At 38.5% G+C, this 20,786-nt stretch overlaps 1 protein-coding gene across 1 annotated transcript in view; it reads right to left on the reverse strand.

The window, feature by feature from the left end:
• The window catches only part of GRID1 (glutamate ionotropic receptor delta type subunit 1), a 493,561-nt gene that overhangs the window by 104,123 nt on the left and 368,652 nt on the right, over positions 1–20,786 (reverse strand). Inside the window, exon 5 of the mRNA XM_062496272.1 lies at positions 11,291–11,344. Coding sequence (XP_062352256.1) covers positions 11,291–11,344 — 54 coding nt within the window. The remainder of the gene's footprint in view (positions 1–11,290; positions 11,345–20,786) is intronic.

Raw genomic sequence — 20,786 nt, forward strand, 5'->3', positions numbered from 1 at the left:
TGAGTTACTGTTCTGTTTGTGGGTAATTTCATAGCTGTTGTTGTTCTTGTTTGTCTTGTTAGATATACTAGTAAAGAACTGTTATTCCTACCCCCATATCCTTGCCTGAGAGCTCCCTTAATTTCAAAATCATAATAATCTGTAGGAAGGAAGGATCACATTTTTCAGTTCAAAGGGAGGCTTCTGCTTTCCTTAGCAAACACCTGTCTTTCAAACTAGGACACACGCTTTACACATTTTGTGTTTAAGGAAAGACACAAAACCAAAACCTCTGTTTTTTTTTTTTTTACCCCAGTTTGAAAATCACAGGCTTAGCTGATCCTGAAATCATAATCAAGGTGCAGTCTGTGATGTTCCCTTCCTGGCAGGAGGCACTGCTACATGCACTCAACCCCCAGGCACCTGCTGTACATCCCAGCTCCTCATCAGGGCCACCAGCAGCAGCTGCAAGTCACATCAGCCCATCCCCAGCACAGCTGGACTGCCCTGGCTGCACAGCTGGGCCAGCCCAGCCCCCAGCCTGCACAGGGCTCTCTCAGCAATTTGCAGCTCTGGGGGCTGCAAATGACTCATGTTGCTGCAGGTACTTGGTCAACAGGGCCCACACCTGGTGGTGCATCATCAGCAGAAGTGAACCTGGCCCTGGACATTTAACATTCAAGAAAAAAAAAAGTATTTTATGTTCTTGCCATTTTCTCTGTCAAGCTGTGAGTGAAATGATCATGGGGTTATAATAGTTACTAGTTATGGTTGACTAGTATGGTACCTTTGCTCAGTTTAGTTTTTCATTGCCAATTTCCCTTTAGTTTCTTTTTTTTTTTTAAGAACATTAATTTTTAACTTTGCAGAAGGTGAAATTCATTGCATTAATGACAGACCAACTAGTGTGACACAAAACAGTAAATCAGAAAACAAATATATTCTTATTGAAGACAAAGGTTTTGAGGCTTAATAGAAAATGCTGGGCAGCATTTTCTAGCCTTGCAAGGAGACAGTGTAGCAGACCCCCAAGCTCTACAGACCCCTCCAGATTTCCACTTTGTGCATCTGAGGGGTGTTAAAAGCACACACCATGTCTAAGCTGAAGTTTGAGGGAGAGACGATTTTATGGCATAGCTTTAACTCATAACCTCCTCGGCTGCATCCCTTGGTAGGCACACTCAGACCAAATGGCTGAAAGCCAAAAAAAAAAAAAACAAAAAATCACAAATCATCCAAACCTTCAGTTCAGCTCCCACCACACACATTTTTTGTCCCCTCTAAGTGATACACAGCCTTTCAAAGATGTCTCAGAAACACAGATATCGGCCATTTGTGGAATTGGTTTATCTGTTTATTTATCTGCACAGACAGAGCTTCAGCTGGTTTGCAGCACCACATCATATTGCTCAGGGGAATACTTCAATCCGCTTTAGCTGTGCTCAACTATCATAACACAAATCCCAAAATGAGACAATTATGTTCCACATTACAATCTCTATTTTCCTAGAGGTAATGACAGAAAATTATAAATTTCAATGACATTAATAATTTACAGAACCAAAACATATTTCCAGAGAATACATCCCTGAGAAAACTGGAGGATTAAACAGAACAGCAGTGAGAATAAGGATGCTGACAGAGACAAGAGAGAGATTTATTTGGATTTTTTCAGTAGTATCAATGCTGTTTGGTGGGTTATTCTAACTGCCCTCAATGCACTATTTACATCTATAAATGAGGACTTGTTAAAAATCCAGAAAACATCCTTCAGTTAGCTGTTTTTCTAGAAGGTTCACTACAGCTTACCCTGTAGATAGATTTATTCAATATTTACATATTGCTGGCTTCTCTGCATCCCACATGAACAGACACATACATGTATATACACACATATATGTAAATAAAAAGACTAATCCTTTAAAGAAAGGAAACCATCCACTTTTGTTACCACAGGAAATATTCTAATACAAGTGTACACGACCACCTGGCCAACCCCCATCCTCACTGTCCTCCCACACATCCAGTTCTACACTTCACTTTTTAAACAATGCTCCTAAAAGTCTCTACAGGGATGTAGTCATAATTAAATTTAATTAGCTCTATTTCTAGATATAAGGATTCTGAACTAGGTGTCCATATGTCTTTCTAAGATCACAGTGAGTGCCTATACAGTAAAAGATCCTTTGATTTAACAAAACATTATTCCATACTAAAAATTCTTTTTGGGGGGATGGGAAAGGAGAGCACACAAAATGATAGTAGAAGCTGGACAAAACAAAGAAAAAGCCCACCATTTATATTACTATGAATTAAATATTATTATTCACTGATAAAACAACTCATCAAAGCTTATCTGTGACCTTGCTCCTAGCTGACTGAGTCTCTTTTTGTGTAATCCCACAGCATTAGAATCAGGCCAATTCTAAACCCTACAGATTTCTTCAGGCAGGATGCAGGTACATATCCAGTTTCAAGTCTGTGTATAACCTTCAGGCAGTTATCAGAAAAAGAAAACCCACATATTTTTGTGGGAATACATAAATAAATAAATATAAATGTTGCAGTGTTAAAGATCGCAGCCCAAAGGAGAGAAGTGAGATTTCCTTAGGCAAGTAATAAATATAGAGTACCTGGAATACAATTAGAATAAATTGTAATTGCAAATTGCTACATTTTGCATTGAAATGTGTCATTTCCTAAATCTTACGGAATTTCCACACTGTGTTCCTTGTATTTCTATTCAATTTTTAAACTTTTTCACTCTGTATTTTTTATCATTTGAGGGTTATCTTAGAATGCTTGCCCCACTTGCATTCATATATGATCATTAAAAGGTCTGATTTTTTCCAAGAATAGTTAAGATATAGGGAAGTGTTAAAGATCTACTAACTTCTGATTATCAAAGTAAACACAAATATCATAACACAGATTGATGCTTTAAAATGAAACAAACAAAATAATCTTAGGCACTTCCATATGAAGAGAAAAAGTGAGCAGAACCCCAGTCCTGGTTCTACCCAAGCAAAAAATAGGCCACAATTATTTGCATGGGGACTAACTGTTGATCACCCAAAAATGCATATAATAGGCATTTCTGGAAAAATATTCTCCAGAAAAGTGAAGAATAACCACTGCATTCACAAGGGTTTTTTTTTCTCCCAAAGTGAGCTTTCCCAATATTGCTCTACAGCCATGTGCTAAGAAAACTCTGCTCATCATTCATTATCTTACACCTTCCTACACGCTGCCCTTGGTGAAAAAAGTATCTTGCTGAGATAGAGATTTTATCTGATAATTACCATTCTATTTTGTCCTCATTTTTCTCAACTTTCAAAAAATACTTTATAAAGGAAAATAATAAAGAAGTGCCCAGACGACAGCTGAGAAGACATTTGATTCTCAAATCAAGAGGTCCAGTACCTACAGACATACTGGGCACGTCTGATGTGGTGAAGGAAAGAAAACAAATACTGGCAGAAGCAATGGAAGTGCAGGATGAAAATGGAAAGTAAGATATTTGTCACACCAGGGCGTTGATTAGACACTTTCTGGTCCCTCATACAGAAAACTGCCTCCTATAGACAGCGGTGGTGAAGAGAGACCTATGAAAACAGCAGAAAAAAGATGTGAGCTTGAGTCCAGAGAAGGCTTAGCAGAAAGATGCTCTGAGTGAATGTTCTGAGAGGAAAAAGGAAAAGCATCAATAGCCATTTTTCTGCACTATGCTCTGACTGATCACCTGGGCTGAGCTTGGGACAGTTTTATCTGTCCAATGAAGATCTATAAATTAATCTGCTGGCAGCACCACCAGCATCATTTGGAAAGTGTCATCTGTCCAAAAAGGAAGAATAAGGTCAACTGCTGTCTAAAATTTTTGACTGGTATTCAAGTGATGAGGACAATGTCATCTCCACATGGCCCAGAGTTCCCCAAGTCCCTTAGCACTCTAACTTCCTGTCTAAGGCTTCTCTGATGAATTGTCTACTCTTGCTGTATTTCCAAAATTTTTTATTACTTTTCCTGCAAAAAAAATCCAAGAACTTTTCATCCCACTTCACTTTTCCCTTCTCTTTCTCAGCCAAGAGGGCTTTTCTGAAAATATCATCACAGCTGGGAAGAATTCAACCAAATATATTAGAGCTGCATTTGCTTTAGTACTTTCTGCTTACTGACTCCAATTTTTTCAAATCAGGACCTTTACTGAGGATTGAAAAGAGAAAATATTCAAAAGCAACTTTTTCTGAGTGTTAATCAGAGTTTAGTTTCATTTTTAAATTAAAGCTTACAAGAATTTCATGGGTTTTTTTTTATTACTGAATGCTTTGCTTTCCTATGGACTTGGTATTTGTCTAATACTCTATTTCTACATCTATTTGTTTCAGATTTCTTATTGAAAACACATTTCTACCAATAACAGACTTGTCCTTGACTTTTTTTAAATTTATTTTATTTTAAGCATGGTTTTGCTTAGCGCTGTAAAAACTATTGATGATTTTTTAAAAGCCCCAGTTATTCAGCTCAAGTTAGTAGACGAGGATCAACTAGTTTTACATATTCTATTAAAAAAAAAATTTTTTTGCAGGGGCCATTACAAATACAACTTACCTTTCTGGTACTCACAATGTTGCATTGTAAGCTGTTTGATTTTTGTTTGCTTGCTTTTAAATGGGACAAATAACAGCAGAACTTTTTCTATGAGATAAAGAAATGAGCCCTTTTCAACTTCAGATTCAAGTTACACTGCATAGCATTAAACTGTATGTTGAAATACAGGAATACAGAAATCCAGTCACCCACTGAGCAGTCCCTGTGAATACCTCCTCACTTCTTAAACCATTGCACCATGAGAAATATCCACAGGCGTTGGCACCTAACCTACAAGGACTTCTTTACCCCATGATACATTCCTTTCTAGTGACTTCCTGATCTTCTAGACAGTAAAATACAAACATAATGAAATTTTTACTAGTTTTCCCCACTATTGCTGTGGTTGCAGTTTGAGAATTTGAAGGGAATATTGAATTTCAGCATTTGTTAGTCCATATGGCACAGAATGTGGTGATTCTAAAACTAAAAATGAAGTTATTTTGTGTTAATGACAAATGCTCCTTTGTATCTGCTCTGATGTGGATTGATCTGAATCAATGAGAATAGATGTAATGTAAAAGCAACAAATGAAAACCACAGTCAAGAGAGAGCTCTGATCTTTAGCTTTCAGACTTATTTTTTGCACCTTACAATTAAATCTGTTTTTAAAACAAAAAAAGTGCAAGTAATTCATTACTAGGCATTCTTCTATCCAAACCAAACACAATTACAATGTAATCCTCCATTACAAATGGCTGACATCCGGAAATAAAATGCTCAGTTCATCCCTGGCTAAGTCAAATCACTGAGGTGACCCCAGGGGTGGATTTGGCTGACAGAATCTAATCAAACACAGTCATTCCACCTTATTCACTAAACAGAGGAGGATGGAGTTCTGTGATGGCTGGCAATCAAGCATGAGTCACAGATCCCATACATTCATGTTTACCACCGAAAGTATTGAATAAATGGTTTGGTAAGGAGTATATGCAGTGACTCTTTGCATAAACTGTCACTGCAATAACCATATTGAAAAAAGATATGTGGACAGACCTGGAGCAGGAGATGCAGACAAGAAAACACAAAACACAGTTGTATTTGTCTTTCCATCCTGACACTGAAATTATTTAGCTGACTTATATAATGTGAGTAGGATGCTGGAAAATGAAGAATAAAAAGAGCAGAACCAGGTGTGAAAAGTGACAGATGATGGGATGGAAGAAGGTAACCAAGGCAGTTCTTCCTATACACACTCATACTTAACCATAAACCATTTTCCAATACTAGTTCTAATTTCCACTGCAGAAGATTAAATTGTATTTCCCTTATATTTCCAGACTGAAGATGTGATCGTATTCTTGTTTTATTTGTTCCCAAGTTTTCCAGCCTCTACACATGGGTCATATTTTACCAAGCTTTCATCACACTAAGTGCTTTCCTCTACATTTTCAACATTGTTCTGCATGTCTTGTTCTGCTTTCAAGTGTTTTGCCTAAAACTTGCAGTACTGTTCCAACAAAGCCAAGCTGATGTCAAACAGAGTAAAATAATTACCTCCCTTATCTTACAAAGGATGCTTCTGGTATCGTATCTGGTATCTACATTTGCTAGCTCAGCAGGACCACAACAGCACTAATTCTCGTTCTGGTTTCTATCCACAAGGATTCTAAGCTCCTCCTGCAGATGCTCACCACCTCATTTCATAGCCACAAGCAAGACCACTTCTCTATATTAAATCCCACTCAGTGGAGTGCTTCAGATTCATCTAAAACAACTGGAACTACAACAATGTGTTTTTAACAGTCTTATAATAATTAATAGTTTCGATAAAGTCAGAATCAGGGAACTGAGTAAAAATATTAAACCCCAATTTTTCAAGTAATCACCTCTCACTTTTCTTTATCTTCCGCTATATATAAAATTTTTCTTATTACTTTCCATGATCCCTGGTATGAGTCATTTTGAAACACAGCCTTATTTTATAATCCCTTACTTTGTTACACCTTCACACTCTTCTCCAGCCCTTTTCTTAAACCACTTTTCCTTTAGAATTAATCTCTGATTTCAAGTTCTGAGAAGAAAACCCACGGTCACCATAAGGATGCTTTGTTATGCCTTCATCTTCAGAGAACCCCACAATTCTTTAGCCACCCTTTACTTACTGTGCTATCTTTCCAAGAGCATTACTAGTTTCCCAAAGCTGTGAAGATGGACAATCTTTGGATGTCCATTAGCCCCATTAGGTCCTTTTCCCACCTCTCCCTCTTCTCCAAAGAGTGCATGTTACCATGACATAATCGCTTTCACACCAACTATCTTCTGGCTTTCTTAGCCCATTCTTCCTTAGCCAGAATGAAACCTGAACTGATAGCTGCCTTAACAGTTTAAACACGTACACATAATGCCAATCAAAGGAAATTTGTGAAGCTCTGTCTGTATCCCAACCCTACTTTTTCCACTGCCAGGGAAATTGAAATCTTCCTTTGTTTAAATTTGTCTTTGGGTCATTTCTGTCCAAAAAAAAAAACCCAAAAAAATTTTCAAAAATAGTCTTCTTCAATGTCTTCTGCATCTTTCCAGGCAAAGGTTAGAGCCTCTCCTCAGCTTTAGAGTGGGTACAGATGGTTTTGACATGCAAAACTACACTGCATTTTTTTCATCCCTTCACAAAAAGTGTTCTCCTGTACCAATGAGTAGTCCTGTGCTTTGCCTGACCATGTCTTACAGCTTTCAATTAAACTACTCAATTAAAAAAGAAGTTTAAAAAGAAATTAAAGAAACTATGTCATAATAGTGAAACAACTAATTTGAATTATCTGTCGAATTCTGTACCATTCCACTTCCAGGAAAAGTAGTTCATTGCTTTTGATACTGATTTCCATGTAAAAATAGTGAATGTTTAGAAATATGGAATTAGAATTAAATATATTGATATGAGAGAATAGAATACTGTGTTTAATTTGATCATATTTTTGTTCCATATTCCAGTTTTCTAGAATAATTTCTCTTTTCTTTACCCTTGGAATGGAGACAATTTTAAAACCATGAAATGTCCCACAAAAAGGGAAATATGGTTTCTAATTCCTTTTTTATACTCCCAGACCTACTGCTGCTGCTAATAAAGAAGGAGACACAGGCTCCTGGAGCACTGCTCCTGGTTACAACCACATCCAAATTCAGTTTCAAGTACTGCTCTTGTACCTCTCCCACAGACACATGCCCTGGGCAAAGCACAGCATCTTCTCAGAAAAGGCAGAAAGAGAGAAGGGGAGAATGAAAAAAGTCATGAGGAGCCAACAGAGATGCTTAATGCCAGGTATGAAAGAGAAAGAAAAATAAGAGAAAAATAAAAATAATAGAGAAAACTAGGGGAAAAAAACCAAACAACCACAAACAGGAAATAAACACCCAAAAAAACAGAGGCCATCTGTAACCGTGCCAGTCTTGCCAATAAAAGCAGAAGCACATGTCTATCAAAGCTGGTGGGTCACTTCAACCATCAAAGGTATAAACAGCAAAGGTTCAAGCAGAACCCCAGATATGTTCCAACAGATCTTCCAAAACTGTGAATTGTTGACAGCTCCCCACACAGTCAATGATAATAGTGTTTGGGGCCATTATGGAGACACTGCTAAGCATGCAGTAGTCATTGTTTGGAAGACTTTGCTTTTACACAGATTTATATAGGAATCACAAGTGTTCTTGCTTTTAAAAAGCTACCTGGCATGCTTAACCCAGAATTTAGGTAAAATCGCTACCTAAATGAAAGCAAGGAATGATTTAGCATTTCTAGATGAATAAAAACAAGAAGTGCAGATGATAAAATATAAATAAAAAGGGGATGGTTAGTTAGAAATACTTCTCTTTTTTTTCCCCTCTAACCTCCACTATTTTTGACAGCTATTGCAATATTGAAACGTAACTTGTTTGAAACCAGAAAAGTGGACGCACAAATATATATATTTTAAAGCATAGGTTTTTTTATGACTTTGGCTGCCAAAAGGACATATGAGGGCATGATACTGCCTGAAAAGACCCATCCCTCCTACCCTAGAAAACCTGTCGGGTAATGTTTTAGCCTTCCAACCCCACACAATAAATTTAACTCCCAGCTAACCAGCCTTTTTCTAAAGATGACCAAGGCCTTTCTCACCAGCAATGGCATCCAACTGAACAAATACTTTAGCACAGCCCCGGGTTACTGAAACCTAGCAAACAGGATTTTGTCAGTACAGCTGTTTGTTCATTTTCTGTGTAATTACCAGCCATAGAGATTTAAAGTTAGCTCATTCAAAGCCTGGTGGTCTTGCTTACCCAACAAAATTTAAGTGATAAAATTTGTTCTACCTCTAAAACTTAACCCCTTATTCAACCACATGGGAAGGCATCCAAGAGGACAAAAATAACTGAATACAAATTTTTATTGGATTTTCAGTGCAGAGAGTAAAGTAGGTTTAAGTGAAGTCAGAAGATAATAAAATCTCTCATGGAAATAACAACATGCTATATAGCCATTCTTACCAAAGCAAGGTAAGTCCAAATTTCAGGTCCTCGTTAGCTTGATGAGAGGTGGGAGACAGAGCACACTGTAAGGTACTCTGGGTCAGCAGCTCTCAGTAGCCCAAGCTGTCCAAAGCTCTTCAGTGGCTCCCTGAAGTGCAAAAGGCCTGAAAAGCCTGTTTACAATCCAGTGCTCTTCACATCAGGAAAGTCCATGGAAAAAATTGTCCCTGTGTTCTCTTCCTGCTACTTCCCCTTCAATCAGTCAGCCCTACACCTCTCCTCCTTGCAATGGGATCGGTAGGTCCTAGGGTGAACAGGGAAGTGTAAAGCCCTCAATCTGCCCAGGACAAAAAATGGACTGGCTAAGGTTTTGGTCCATTTGCATAATGGACTTCTACTCGTAGAAACACATCAAAAGAACTGATTTGACTGTAGGGAATTAAAAGCTAATTCCATTCTACAAATCACAGAAGAATCAGCATCATCTTTTCTATCAAATATTCATGCAGTTCCCACTATCACTAATTGGAAACATGTACATGGAAAGCTTAATCAGTCTGTCCTCTTGTTAGCATGAGGGGATCCACACTTAAGAAGCAAGCCCTAAGGAACCTCCTACTTCCTATGGACAAATCCATGGAGATGCTCAATGCACCTTCTTCTCACAGTGGCTTTAAGCACACACACAAACTCCATCACTTCTCTTAAAGAAAGGATAGCCAACACATTTTCTCTTCCTTTTGCCTGCACAGACTTCCCCAAAGTGTTGAGATTCTGAAAAGCTTCTCTTAACTGTCTGTTTGGACTTAATTGCATTTTGAGGTATTTATAAATTATGTGCACTGATATTTTTCAATAGAAATTTGTAGTCTAAATTCACATGCTGCTCTCATAGCTTCCTTACCCAGTCTTTAGCCACAAAGGAGAAGAAACAAAAGCTTCCAAACGAGAAGCAGGACTGACACTCTGTGTGACTTGTTTGTGCATGTACAAGTGTGCACATGTAAGTGCACCAGTGCTGAAGGCTTTTATCACAATGTTACAGATTCAGGCTTCGTGAAGTGAATTTTAACATGTGAACAGTAACAGCAGTAGTAAAAAATTCACAAACACTCCCTCTCTATAAATGTTTAGGAAAATATGCACGGTATTATCTTTATGTGAATATAAACACTGATTCTCTGGGCATCTTGCTGAGGTTTTGTAGTGGGTCATTACAGCAGCTGACAAGCCAGGAGGTACTTAAACGTAACAAGGACTAGAAAGAATTTATAAACCCTGTATAAGCAGGGATTTCACTGGCTTTCCCTAACCCCTGTTTAATTACAGAGCCTGTCTAATGCCACACAATACAATTTATAGTTACTATTAAAAGTTGCCTATCCAAAATTATTAGCGAGGTGCAAAGAAAGGAGTGAGAAATTAACAAAGGAATTGGCCATTAAATTAGAGGCTATGCATTTATAATATTAAAATAAGACAGCGAACACTGTTCTTTTTGAATTAGATATTTTGCTATCTTTAAATAAATCATTATTAAAACAAGGAATTTATAAAGTACCGCCATTTATCGGTGATTTGTAAGTTACTATATATGATACTACATTTCACTGTTTTTTAAATATGAATCTGAACAGATTCCCATTAGGGCATCATGGCACTAAGGTAAAATAAATAATAATTGCAGCACGACAGGGTCCCATTTGCTGCAGCGAGGAAACATTACACTTTGAATTTAAGCTATTCTGGGCCTTGGCCAATACACCAACACAGTTCTGCACTAGAGAAAGCCTGTGCATCCTGCAAATACATATTTGAATGCACTAAGCTCGCCAGTGCTCCTTCCTCTCTTGGCATCTGTGTGCAGGCTCTCACAGCAATGGAGGGTGAGCTTCTGCCAGAGATGCCTGCATTTGAGATTGCTTTTGAGATATTCTCTTCTTCCTAAATAGCTAATGAAATAGTGTCAGCAGGAAGGTAAAATTAAGTCTCCCAGCTGCTCTAAGGTACATTGAAAGCTTTATCTTGACCTCTGGTATGCAACCTATGCCAATTCAACTAAGAGGGACAAGCAATGACACCAGAGAATTTGAACCTTGTGCCATTCAAAAAGCGAAAATGTTACATGTATGCTCTGTTTGGTGTGTCAAAACATATGAAACCAAAGATGGTAATGAGTGAATGCAGCAAGCTGTGTTTTATCTTTTGACTTTCTTACCTCATTTACATAGACCCAGTGACTATCCTTTGATGCAAGGTTGGTTTCCACAGCCTACAAAAATAAAAAGAAACATAACAATAAAAATAAATAAAACATGGAAAATATATTCCAGAAAGAACTTATATAAAAATGTATTGTTAAGCTCATTTTGACTGTTTTCATTGCTACTGATGTTGTTTCAATATAGTTCATCTCTTCCTCTGCTGCTTCATGGAACAGTAACTAATTGGTGGTAGCCACCTTTCTCTGACTTCAGTTCCTAAAGCAAAGAACCCTAACTGTGTCCATGCACCACAAAAGCACACTGAGCAGGGTGGTACTTCAGCATCAGGGATCTGTGATGAATAACTGTACAGAACATGCAGTTCAGGAGATCTAATTTCTCTATAATATATCGAATGCATCCTACTCAGCTGGGTGTCTTATCAATATGCCTCCCAAAATATATTGTCTCTGGCCCATTACACCTCTGATAGTTTATCTGTTAACTAACCCAGTTAATTAAAAACATGACAGTGAGATGCTCAAGTGAAGTTCACACATTTATATGAGAGTTCATCCTCTCTTCATATTCACATAAGGCTCAAGACAAAGTTATGATTTGCAGGGTCACTTTTTTTGTCTTCCTGGCATGAACTTGGATAATCACAACATATTATAAAGAAATATCCTGTCTCACCAGTTTGTATATTTATCTGTACATGTATAACCCACTGGGAAGCTGAAACTGGAGAAGATGGCACTACTAATACTGAGAGAGAACCTCAGTTGAAGGATATACATAGAAGTTCCTAAGTATCCCCTTTGTTTGGCATAGATAAGCTCACTTCAAGACATTTAATAGTCTAATAAAGTGATAGCAAGCATGGAGAGATGTACACTAATGATATTGCTCATGTCCTGCTTCATACATGATTGAACAATTACTACAGTGTGTTCATCTCTCCTAATAAAACAGTGCACACATGTATTTCAGGAGGCAGTTTGTTACATGGTTTTGAATGTTCCTGCCTTCAACCACTTCTTTTCTCTGTGCCAGTATGACCCCATTTATTGAACAGATATTCTTATTTCTGTGTTATAAATGGCCCTATGAATCGCTGAAACGAACCCAGTTTAAAAAACAAAACAAACACAAACAAATGCAAATGAACAAAATACTTCCAGTTTTTTAACCTGGATAATTTCCACAGTATTTCAAAAATGACTGCAGTGGTACTGAGAGGCTCTGTAGACTGTAGCACTGGGCTGAGCAGGAACATCATCAACCACCTTCCTCTTCAGAACACATTTGCATAATAAGCCTCTCAGATATTTAGTGTCAGACTGGATGAATCACCTTCTCTTATGACACTGACTACAGATGACTGCCTTAGAATAAACACCCACGACTTCTAAGGCTGCAGTGGAATGACAACAGATCCATCCTTAATAGAGGCTAAAGGATATCTGATTCCTTCAAAAATATGAAGTAAAACTTGACTAAGTAGCCAACACCAGCATCTTTAACATTAATCTTGGCTTACCCTGTGTCCTTGAAAAAGGTATAAATTACTTGCCTAAGCAACTGTGCTTTAAAATTTTGCTCATTTGTGTAGCCCACACAACCACAAGAGAAAATTGTGGGCAACACACATACCTCCATCTACTTCTCATGTCCACAAGCTGAAATACTCCTTTAAAAAGACAAAAATCCCAAGAGAAACTGCAAACTCATCAAAAGAGGAAAATCAACACAGACAGAACACAGTAATTCTCTCTTCATCATGAAGAGCATTATAGGAAAGTAACAAAACCTGGTGTCAAAGCAGGTGAGAACCACTAGAGATAACATTTCTAGCAACATAATCCTCTCCTAAACATGCAGTAAAAACTGTCCCCTTGGTAACTGTCCTCTCTGCAGTTCTTTGAATCTGGTAGGAACGTTAAGCTGACCACTTGAGGAAGAGCAGCTCTTAAGAAAGATAGCAGTGATGAACAGGAAGGCAAAAATGTGTGTATTTTCTCCCTATTCACCTCCCAAATATATCCAGACAAAGTCAAAATAGCCAGGTACTGTAACATATAGAGAAAGAGCAAAGTGCTGCTAGCATTAGCAAAGCAGAATTAAATAATGCTCAGGTGCAGAGTTATTGCACTAGCTACATTTAGTGATTCATCTGCAACAGTGAGCAATTTGTATGAATAAATGCTCAGTCTGGAGAGATGCAAGAGCCAAGGAATTTGAAATGAATTATCGTGTCTCATTCTTCTGGGTTCACATATCTGGGCCAAAGTTTTTAAAATGAGGTTCCTAAATGTAGGCTGCTAAGAGTTTATCTTTAGTCATCAGAGTGCCAGACCATTCAGCACTCCTCCTACAGAGCCAGTGGCTCTGCATTCTAAAAGCTTGAAATGTATTTAGAAACATCACCGTAGGTAGTCAAGTCTAAATGGCTCTAAATATCCTCTGTTCAGAACTGCAACACATAGCATGAACCATTACTCAAAACTAAAATTGGCTGGGAGGGAGCTGAAACTTCTTGCATTTTGTGCTTTGGATTTTCTACCATATTTACAGACTTGCAATCCAAAAAAAAAAAAAAATCTTCTAAAAAACTCTATTGAAAAACAGCTCTTAGGTTTCAACTTTCTGATATCACCAGTCTATTGCCAGAGGCTCATGAAGGTTAAGCAGTGTGTGTAAAGCAAGGTCCTGGAGACCTATGTCATCATAAGGAAGTTTATTGAGAACTCTTAAATGAGAAAGAATTTAATGTTTGTAACTTAATGAAGCTTTTTACTTTATAAAGAGGAAAAAAAATCAACACTTGGGAGATTATGGTCACCCATTTTTAATTATTCAAGCTGTTCAGGATCTTGCCAATTGCCTGATATTTTGTCCATCCATTCAAAAAGAAAACAAATTGTTTATGAAACATCCTTAAAAAACCTATTCAATCCTACTTGATAAAGGTAGTCTCTATAAAGAAAGTAGGCTATGAATTTGTGATTAAAAGCATTGCCATCTATTGGGGAAGGATTCACAAGTTAAAGTACACTATAGTTTTGCATGGAGAAATTATTAATATAGATATAAAATGTCCTAGTTATTTTTAAAATTTCTGTGTGAATGGGGTCTAGATGACACTTGTGAGTAATTCTTCAAAATATTTCTATCAAATACAAAATCTGTTTTAGAGAAAAACAGCACACTGGAAATTAAAGAGCATCCATATTTAATTTATCTCTGAGTAGCAAAAAAATTCTACAGTTTTGGAAAAAAAAAAAAAGAGGTTTATTTGAGATTGTGACCTTCTTCCTCCCCAACTACTTTTCAAGAGCCAAATGCAAAATGCAGAACCCAAACAAGAGAATTCTTATTCACTCAGTGTACCACTACAGGTGACAACATATAAATGATACTATTAGAATTGGACCAGAACTGGAAGATGGGAAGGGGAGCAGTGAATGCAGGAAACTGATTAATTTCTCAGTAGAAAGCATTTGCAATAGAAATGAAAAAAGGAGAAACTGAAAATCAAAATACAAGTATTAAGATTTCAGATCTCATAGCAACACTGATAAAAGAGTAAGAAACTTCATGAAAAGTAACCAAGGATAGTTTCACATATACAGTTTTGTTTACTTTTAAATGTATGACTTAAAAGCCAATAATCCATGCCATTATTTGCATTATTTTATTGGAATACAGTGGAAAACAAATATTTATATTGCCTTTATGAATAAGTAACTCACTTCATTATTTTATCTAATGGCAGTTGGCAGGATTAAAATAAATTAGGAAAGCAGTAAATACAGCTATGTTCAGAAATGATTCCACAGAGGGAGAAAAAAAAAAGGAAGAGAAACAATCCTTTCCTGACCTTCTCAAAAACACAGATGTTCCTGTTGTGTCTCAGTTTTTGGAAACAAAGATTGACACTCTGAAATCCATGGTATAAAAGAACCACCAGGGAGTGGTGTTTTGCTAGGAGGGATACCAGAGTAGCAAAAGTTACTACTTGCACATCCTTTAACTTAATGGCGAGGATGATGAGCATCATGGCTTTCCACAATGAGAAAACAAAGCAGAGGGCAAACTGGGGACTTCACAGAAAACAGTTTGAAAAGAATGTCCTAAGAGACACTGGAAGAACTAAGAACAAATCTCTTGCACACTGCAATGGTTTAACCCCAGCCAGCAACTAAGTACCATGCAGCAACTTGCTCACCTCCCTCACCTCTCCCAGAGGAATAGGGAGTAGAATCAGCAAAAAAAAAAAAAAAAAAAGTAAAACCTGTGGGTTGAGATAAGAACAGTTTAATAACAACAACAACAACAAAAAAATTTTAAAAATAACTGTAATGAAAAAGGACAGAACGAAAGGCAGAGAAAAATAAACCCCAGGATGACAACGATGCACAATACACTACTCCCCACCTGCTGACCAATGTCCAGCCCTTTCCCAGGCAGCCACCAGTGCTCCCAGCCAACTCTCCCCAGTTTATATACTGGGCATGATGCTCTATGCTGTGGAATGTGTCTTTGGCTACACTGGGTCCGTGTCCTGGCCACGCTCCCTCCTGGCTCCTTGTGCACCTCCTCACAGGAGGACACTGAAAAGTCCTTGGTTTGGAGTGAGCACCCCTTAGCAACAACTACAACATCAGGGTGTTATCCTTTGTTCTCACAGTGAATACAAAACACAGCACTGAACAGCTACTAGGAAGAAAAATTAACTCTATCCCAGCTGAAAGCAGGGCAAGAACCGATGACTAATTACAGCTGTCATCGGGGAGCAGATGCACCTGCACTGCCGTGAGTGCTCCCTGTCACCGGCTGTCCCTGGACCAGAGCTCTGGGCCTCAGTCTGTCACAAAGCTCCTCCTCCACAGCTCTGTTCTCACTGTAAGACCCTCCACTGCAGAGCCCTACGTGCAGACAGACAGACAGACAGGCCAGCCCGTCGTGCCCGTGTTCAGGAAATTCCCTGTCCGAGCATCCATGACCCCTGTGGCTGACCCCTCGCAGCACCTGAGTGATCAGCTGATGGACAGAGGACCTTCACACCTGCACCCCTGCACTCACACACACCAGCTTTCCTTCCTGGCTCAATCCCAGGTTTCCCGTGGCAGTGCCTCAGACATCCCAAAACTTAATTTCATCTTAGTACAAAAGCAAAATAACAGCTTGAGCTTGTGCATCTGGGACCACAAACGAAGGAACCCCCGAGTTTTATCCCCTCACAATGTAAAGAAGGGGATATCTGGGGGTCATTAGCTTCTGCCACATCTCTAAGTGTTCCTCAGCTGGCCAGGCCACAAGTCCCTTGTCATGCCAAGGCTTGTGAGCTCACGACCTCATTCTCAGGCTCCCACCCAGAGCCCCTGCACCAAATGCCTGCCTGAGCACTGAGAGCAAAATCCAGACACAGAACTGCTGGCCATGGAGTACTGAAGGCTGCTAGGGGGTCCCTGGAGATCCAGTGCTCCAGACCCAGGAAGCCGCCAACCTTCCCAGAAAGAGTCCCACAAGGAACTGCCTTCTAGGGGTCTCTGGCTGGCTCCTAGTGCCAGGTAAACCTCAGCAAGTGGTGGCAGTGGCCACAAGTGATCAGCTCTGATCAGTGATTTCAGCTCAGCCATTCCAGCTCTGCTTGCCAGGCTGGCCCAGGCTATCAGGGACAGAGAGACGGGAACCATCACGTGGCAAATTCCACAGAGATTCCTTTATTATCCAGCAGCTCTGGGAAGGGAGCCAGGAATGACTGTTCCCTCCAGAACTGGGGAAATACTGGGGTTCTTATGGGGGAGAGCAAGGGTGGTACCAAGGGGGCAAGACCAATGGGTTACAAAGGATTAACATGGGTACTATGGCATGGATAGCTCACCATGATAACAAAAGGTGTGCCAACCTAAGGAGCATCCTTCCCGGAGGATGGAGAGAAGCTAATCACAGCCCCCTCAAGGGACGTCCCACTCAAGGGACATCCCACTCAAGGGACATCCCGTTCAAGGGATGTCCCTCTCAAGGGACATACCTCTCAAAGGACGTCCCACTCAAGGGACACTCCACTCAAGGGACACCCCACTCAAGGGACGTCCCACTCAAGGGACATCCCACTCAAGGGACGTCCCATTCAAGGGACACCCCTCTCAAGGGACATCCCTCCAGGGCAAGGCCAGGGGTGAAGCTCTGGCAGGCCCATGGGCCCCCACAGAGTATCTGAGGAACCAGGCTGCAGAAGAGCTGAGTACTTCCCAGAGAACAGCATGGCAATGATTGATAAACCCATTGTTTACTTTTTAAAACTTCTTTTTAATTATTATTCATAAAGAAGATGTAAAGCAAAGGAGGATTTGGGGAAGTAGTCATGTCTAAATCTCAGCTCTTTACAAATCTTTCATAGGGGATCAGTCTCACTAGCTCATTACCTGCTTAATTTACATTTGCCCCTGAATAGGTTTTAAAAGAAAGTTATTTTCAGCTCTCATCCCAAGTAAGTTTGCTTCCAAAAGGAGCTTTTTTTTTTCTTTTCCCTTCAGATCTTTGGAGAAATTATTTGCTTACTGTGTTTTCTTTTCGTCATCCACCAAGAATAAGAAGAACTTTTTAGAAACATTTCTTTTAGAAAGCATAAAAAAACTTTTTAGATTTTGAAATCTGCTATAGTAAAACTGCAGTACAGGAGGAAAAAAAAAGTCACTATCTTCAGCATATCATCTTGTAACCTGAGTCAAACTTAGGTCCAGCTGCTGGGTTTCATTACAGGACACAGATCTGGATTTTTAAAAATTGCTTTGTTCTTGATTTAAATGTCCAGGAAGACACCCTAAGAATCAGGAAACTGGTTTTGATCCCAAAGAAGAGCTACAGACCAAATTTCCACTGCAGTACAACTGACAGTAATTAACTGGACAATATCAAAGTGTACCTGTTTATCTGAGAAGCCTTGTGTATGTCTTGGCTACAAATAAGTTAAGATAGCAGATACGAAAAAGTCAATTTTGGTAGAACAGATGGGTTCATTTTATATCCTCCAGATACCCAACTTATATTTAGAAATCTCTTCAATTATAATAGTGCAGTTCTTGTCCAGGTGTGACTTGCATAGGTAATAGCACTTCACAGAAAAACAGTTTCTCTGTACCAGTAACTGTGACTTTCGTCCTACCCTAGAACTTTCTTTCCTTTGTATTTTAAATAAATACCTCTTGGCTCAGTATCTCCAGAGGAGCATTACTAGATCAAAAATAAAGTAAGCATTACTAGCCACAATAAATAATTTTTTTATATAAATATTATAATTCTTATAGCATATTAAAGAGCACTCCAAACTGATACTATTTCTAAGGTTTATTTGTTAATGGTACCATTAAAATAGAAATTAAAACAAAAATTTCCAGTACAACATCCCAACTCTAGATAAAACTAAGATAATTCAGACCAAGAATCTTGAAGATAAACACTCAGTTGCAGCAAACGGGATCGAGCCTGTAGGTTTATTTATATTATTTAACACAGGCTAACAAAAATGTCTAAATATAATTTCAAAGTGAAATATGATTTTTTTTTCTCTAAATGGTAAAATGGGAATTTAAAGAGTTTCTATGATGTATTTTTGCAGCTAGAAAATTCATGGAAAATGTCCCATTCTAACTGAACCTCACTTTCCAAAAATTTGAACTTTTACTAAAAAAGTGTTGGCAGAAATTCCATATTCTTTCTTCTTTCTGAACTTATTCCCAGAAAATGTTACATGTATATGTTCTTTCAAAAGCACCTAGTAGGGCCACCTGCTTCTCTGATGACAACTCATTTCAATGATGGAATTCATTTTACTACACTTACACCAGAAGCTGTCAGCTCTGAACCCTGAAACTTCCACACAAGTTTCCTACAAGCCATTAACGAACCACAAGCATAGCATGCCTTTAGCATCCACATTTTCTGGTATTTCTCTATGTGTATGACTTCATTCTTGGCCTACACTCTATAAACACATTGCTGATGGCCCTCTCTCCGTGGGGATCTTTTTTCAAGTTATGCACTGTCACATTAAAACATAAAGCTTGATACTTCCTGCAGAACTGTACTGCTGAGAAAAGCTGTTCTTCCCTCTGTGGTCCTGATGAAGCACAAGTAATAACTGAAAGGTTATCACAAGATTCAATGGCATTTTAACCATTCCAGGCTCCTCCATTAATACAAGCCTATAAACCTGGCATGTTCAGCCTGAATGTCCCACAAAAGAGAGGCTGAATTGGTCATGGTGATCTCTATACTCTCAATTAGTCTGAGTCAGCTCTCCAGGGCTCTTGCTCCCCATAAACTCTGTAATATTTCATTTATGTTCTGTCCACACGATATGCAGTAGTCCTGTCTTGACCTCTATCTCAGTCCCTTCACAAGATAAACAACTCAGCCTAAAGGGGTGGGGACAAAAAATAAAGAAGGGTGAGAAGAAGGAAGAAAAAAAAAAACAAAAGGAAAATATAAAATACATCCCTAAGCAAATTCCCAAAGACCATCCACAACTGAATCCCATTTTTGGTTGTTAACAAGAGATTTCACACAAAGTAGAGGAAATATGACCCAAAGCTTCACCCACTTTTAGCACAGACCCCCGGAACTGATGAATATTAATTAGAAGGTGTACCTGAAATTTTGCATTTATCAATATAATTTGGTAACAGCTCAAACACAATATACAATTAAAGGTTTGTACTGCACTAGTTGCCTGTTACTTAGGTCATAGTTGATCAGAAAAAAAAAATACACCAAAGGAAACATAAAAGGTAAATGTTAATTAAGAGAAATACTGGAGATGAAGAAAACTATAGGAAGATTGTGGGAAGACTGCTGAAATTTCCTCTAGCTATACAGCTACATTGTTCTTGAGGAACTGCTCTAATGTGGCACTGCCTATCGTTTTAACCTTAATCATTTCAATGTAACGTACTGGGATTTCTGTTTAATCTGATTTCCCTTTCATACATAATGCTTATTACAGTCAATCTCTGCTGCCATTCCATTTAGTGCACATTCCTGCACTGAACAATGCATGAAAATACCGTATATGGAACTCTTCCAAAAGCATTCAGTAAGAATGTACTCTTCAAAGCTCAAATGTCACACAGTGTTTATAAACATGGTAACTGCTGACCATTTAACTACATGGCACAGTAGTGACACCAGATAATTGCACAGCTGTCAGAAAGCAACATTTCCATTAAGACATGAATCTAATGTTAACTACAGAACAAAACCTCCCGGAAATGTGGTACTTAAAATTTTACCACAACCACATGCCAAGTTGAATTTGAAGACCCGATGAATCCTTTTAAAAGAGTAACTAAATTTTGCTCACTTTGACACTGCTTTTTTCTTTTTGAAAATAACAGGTTTGTATATCTATATTTGATTAAAAAGCCTTTGCTTTTTAGAGACATTTACAAAGAATTTTGTAATTTTTTGCTGAGAACTGTATACCTGAGTCACACTTCAAAA

The sequence above is a fragment of the Cinclus cinclus genome, chromosome 7 (genome assembly GCF_963662255.1).
Source record: "Cinclus cinclus chromosome 7, bCinCin1.1, whole genome shotgun sequence".
In the NCBI taxonomy this organism is placed as follows: Eukaryota; Metazoa; Chordata; class Aves; order Passeriformes; family Cinclidae; genus Cinclus; species Cinclus cinclus.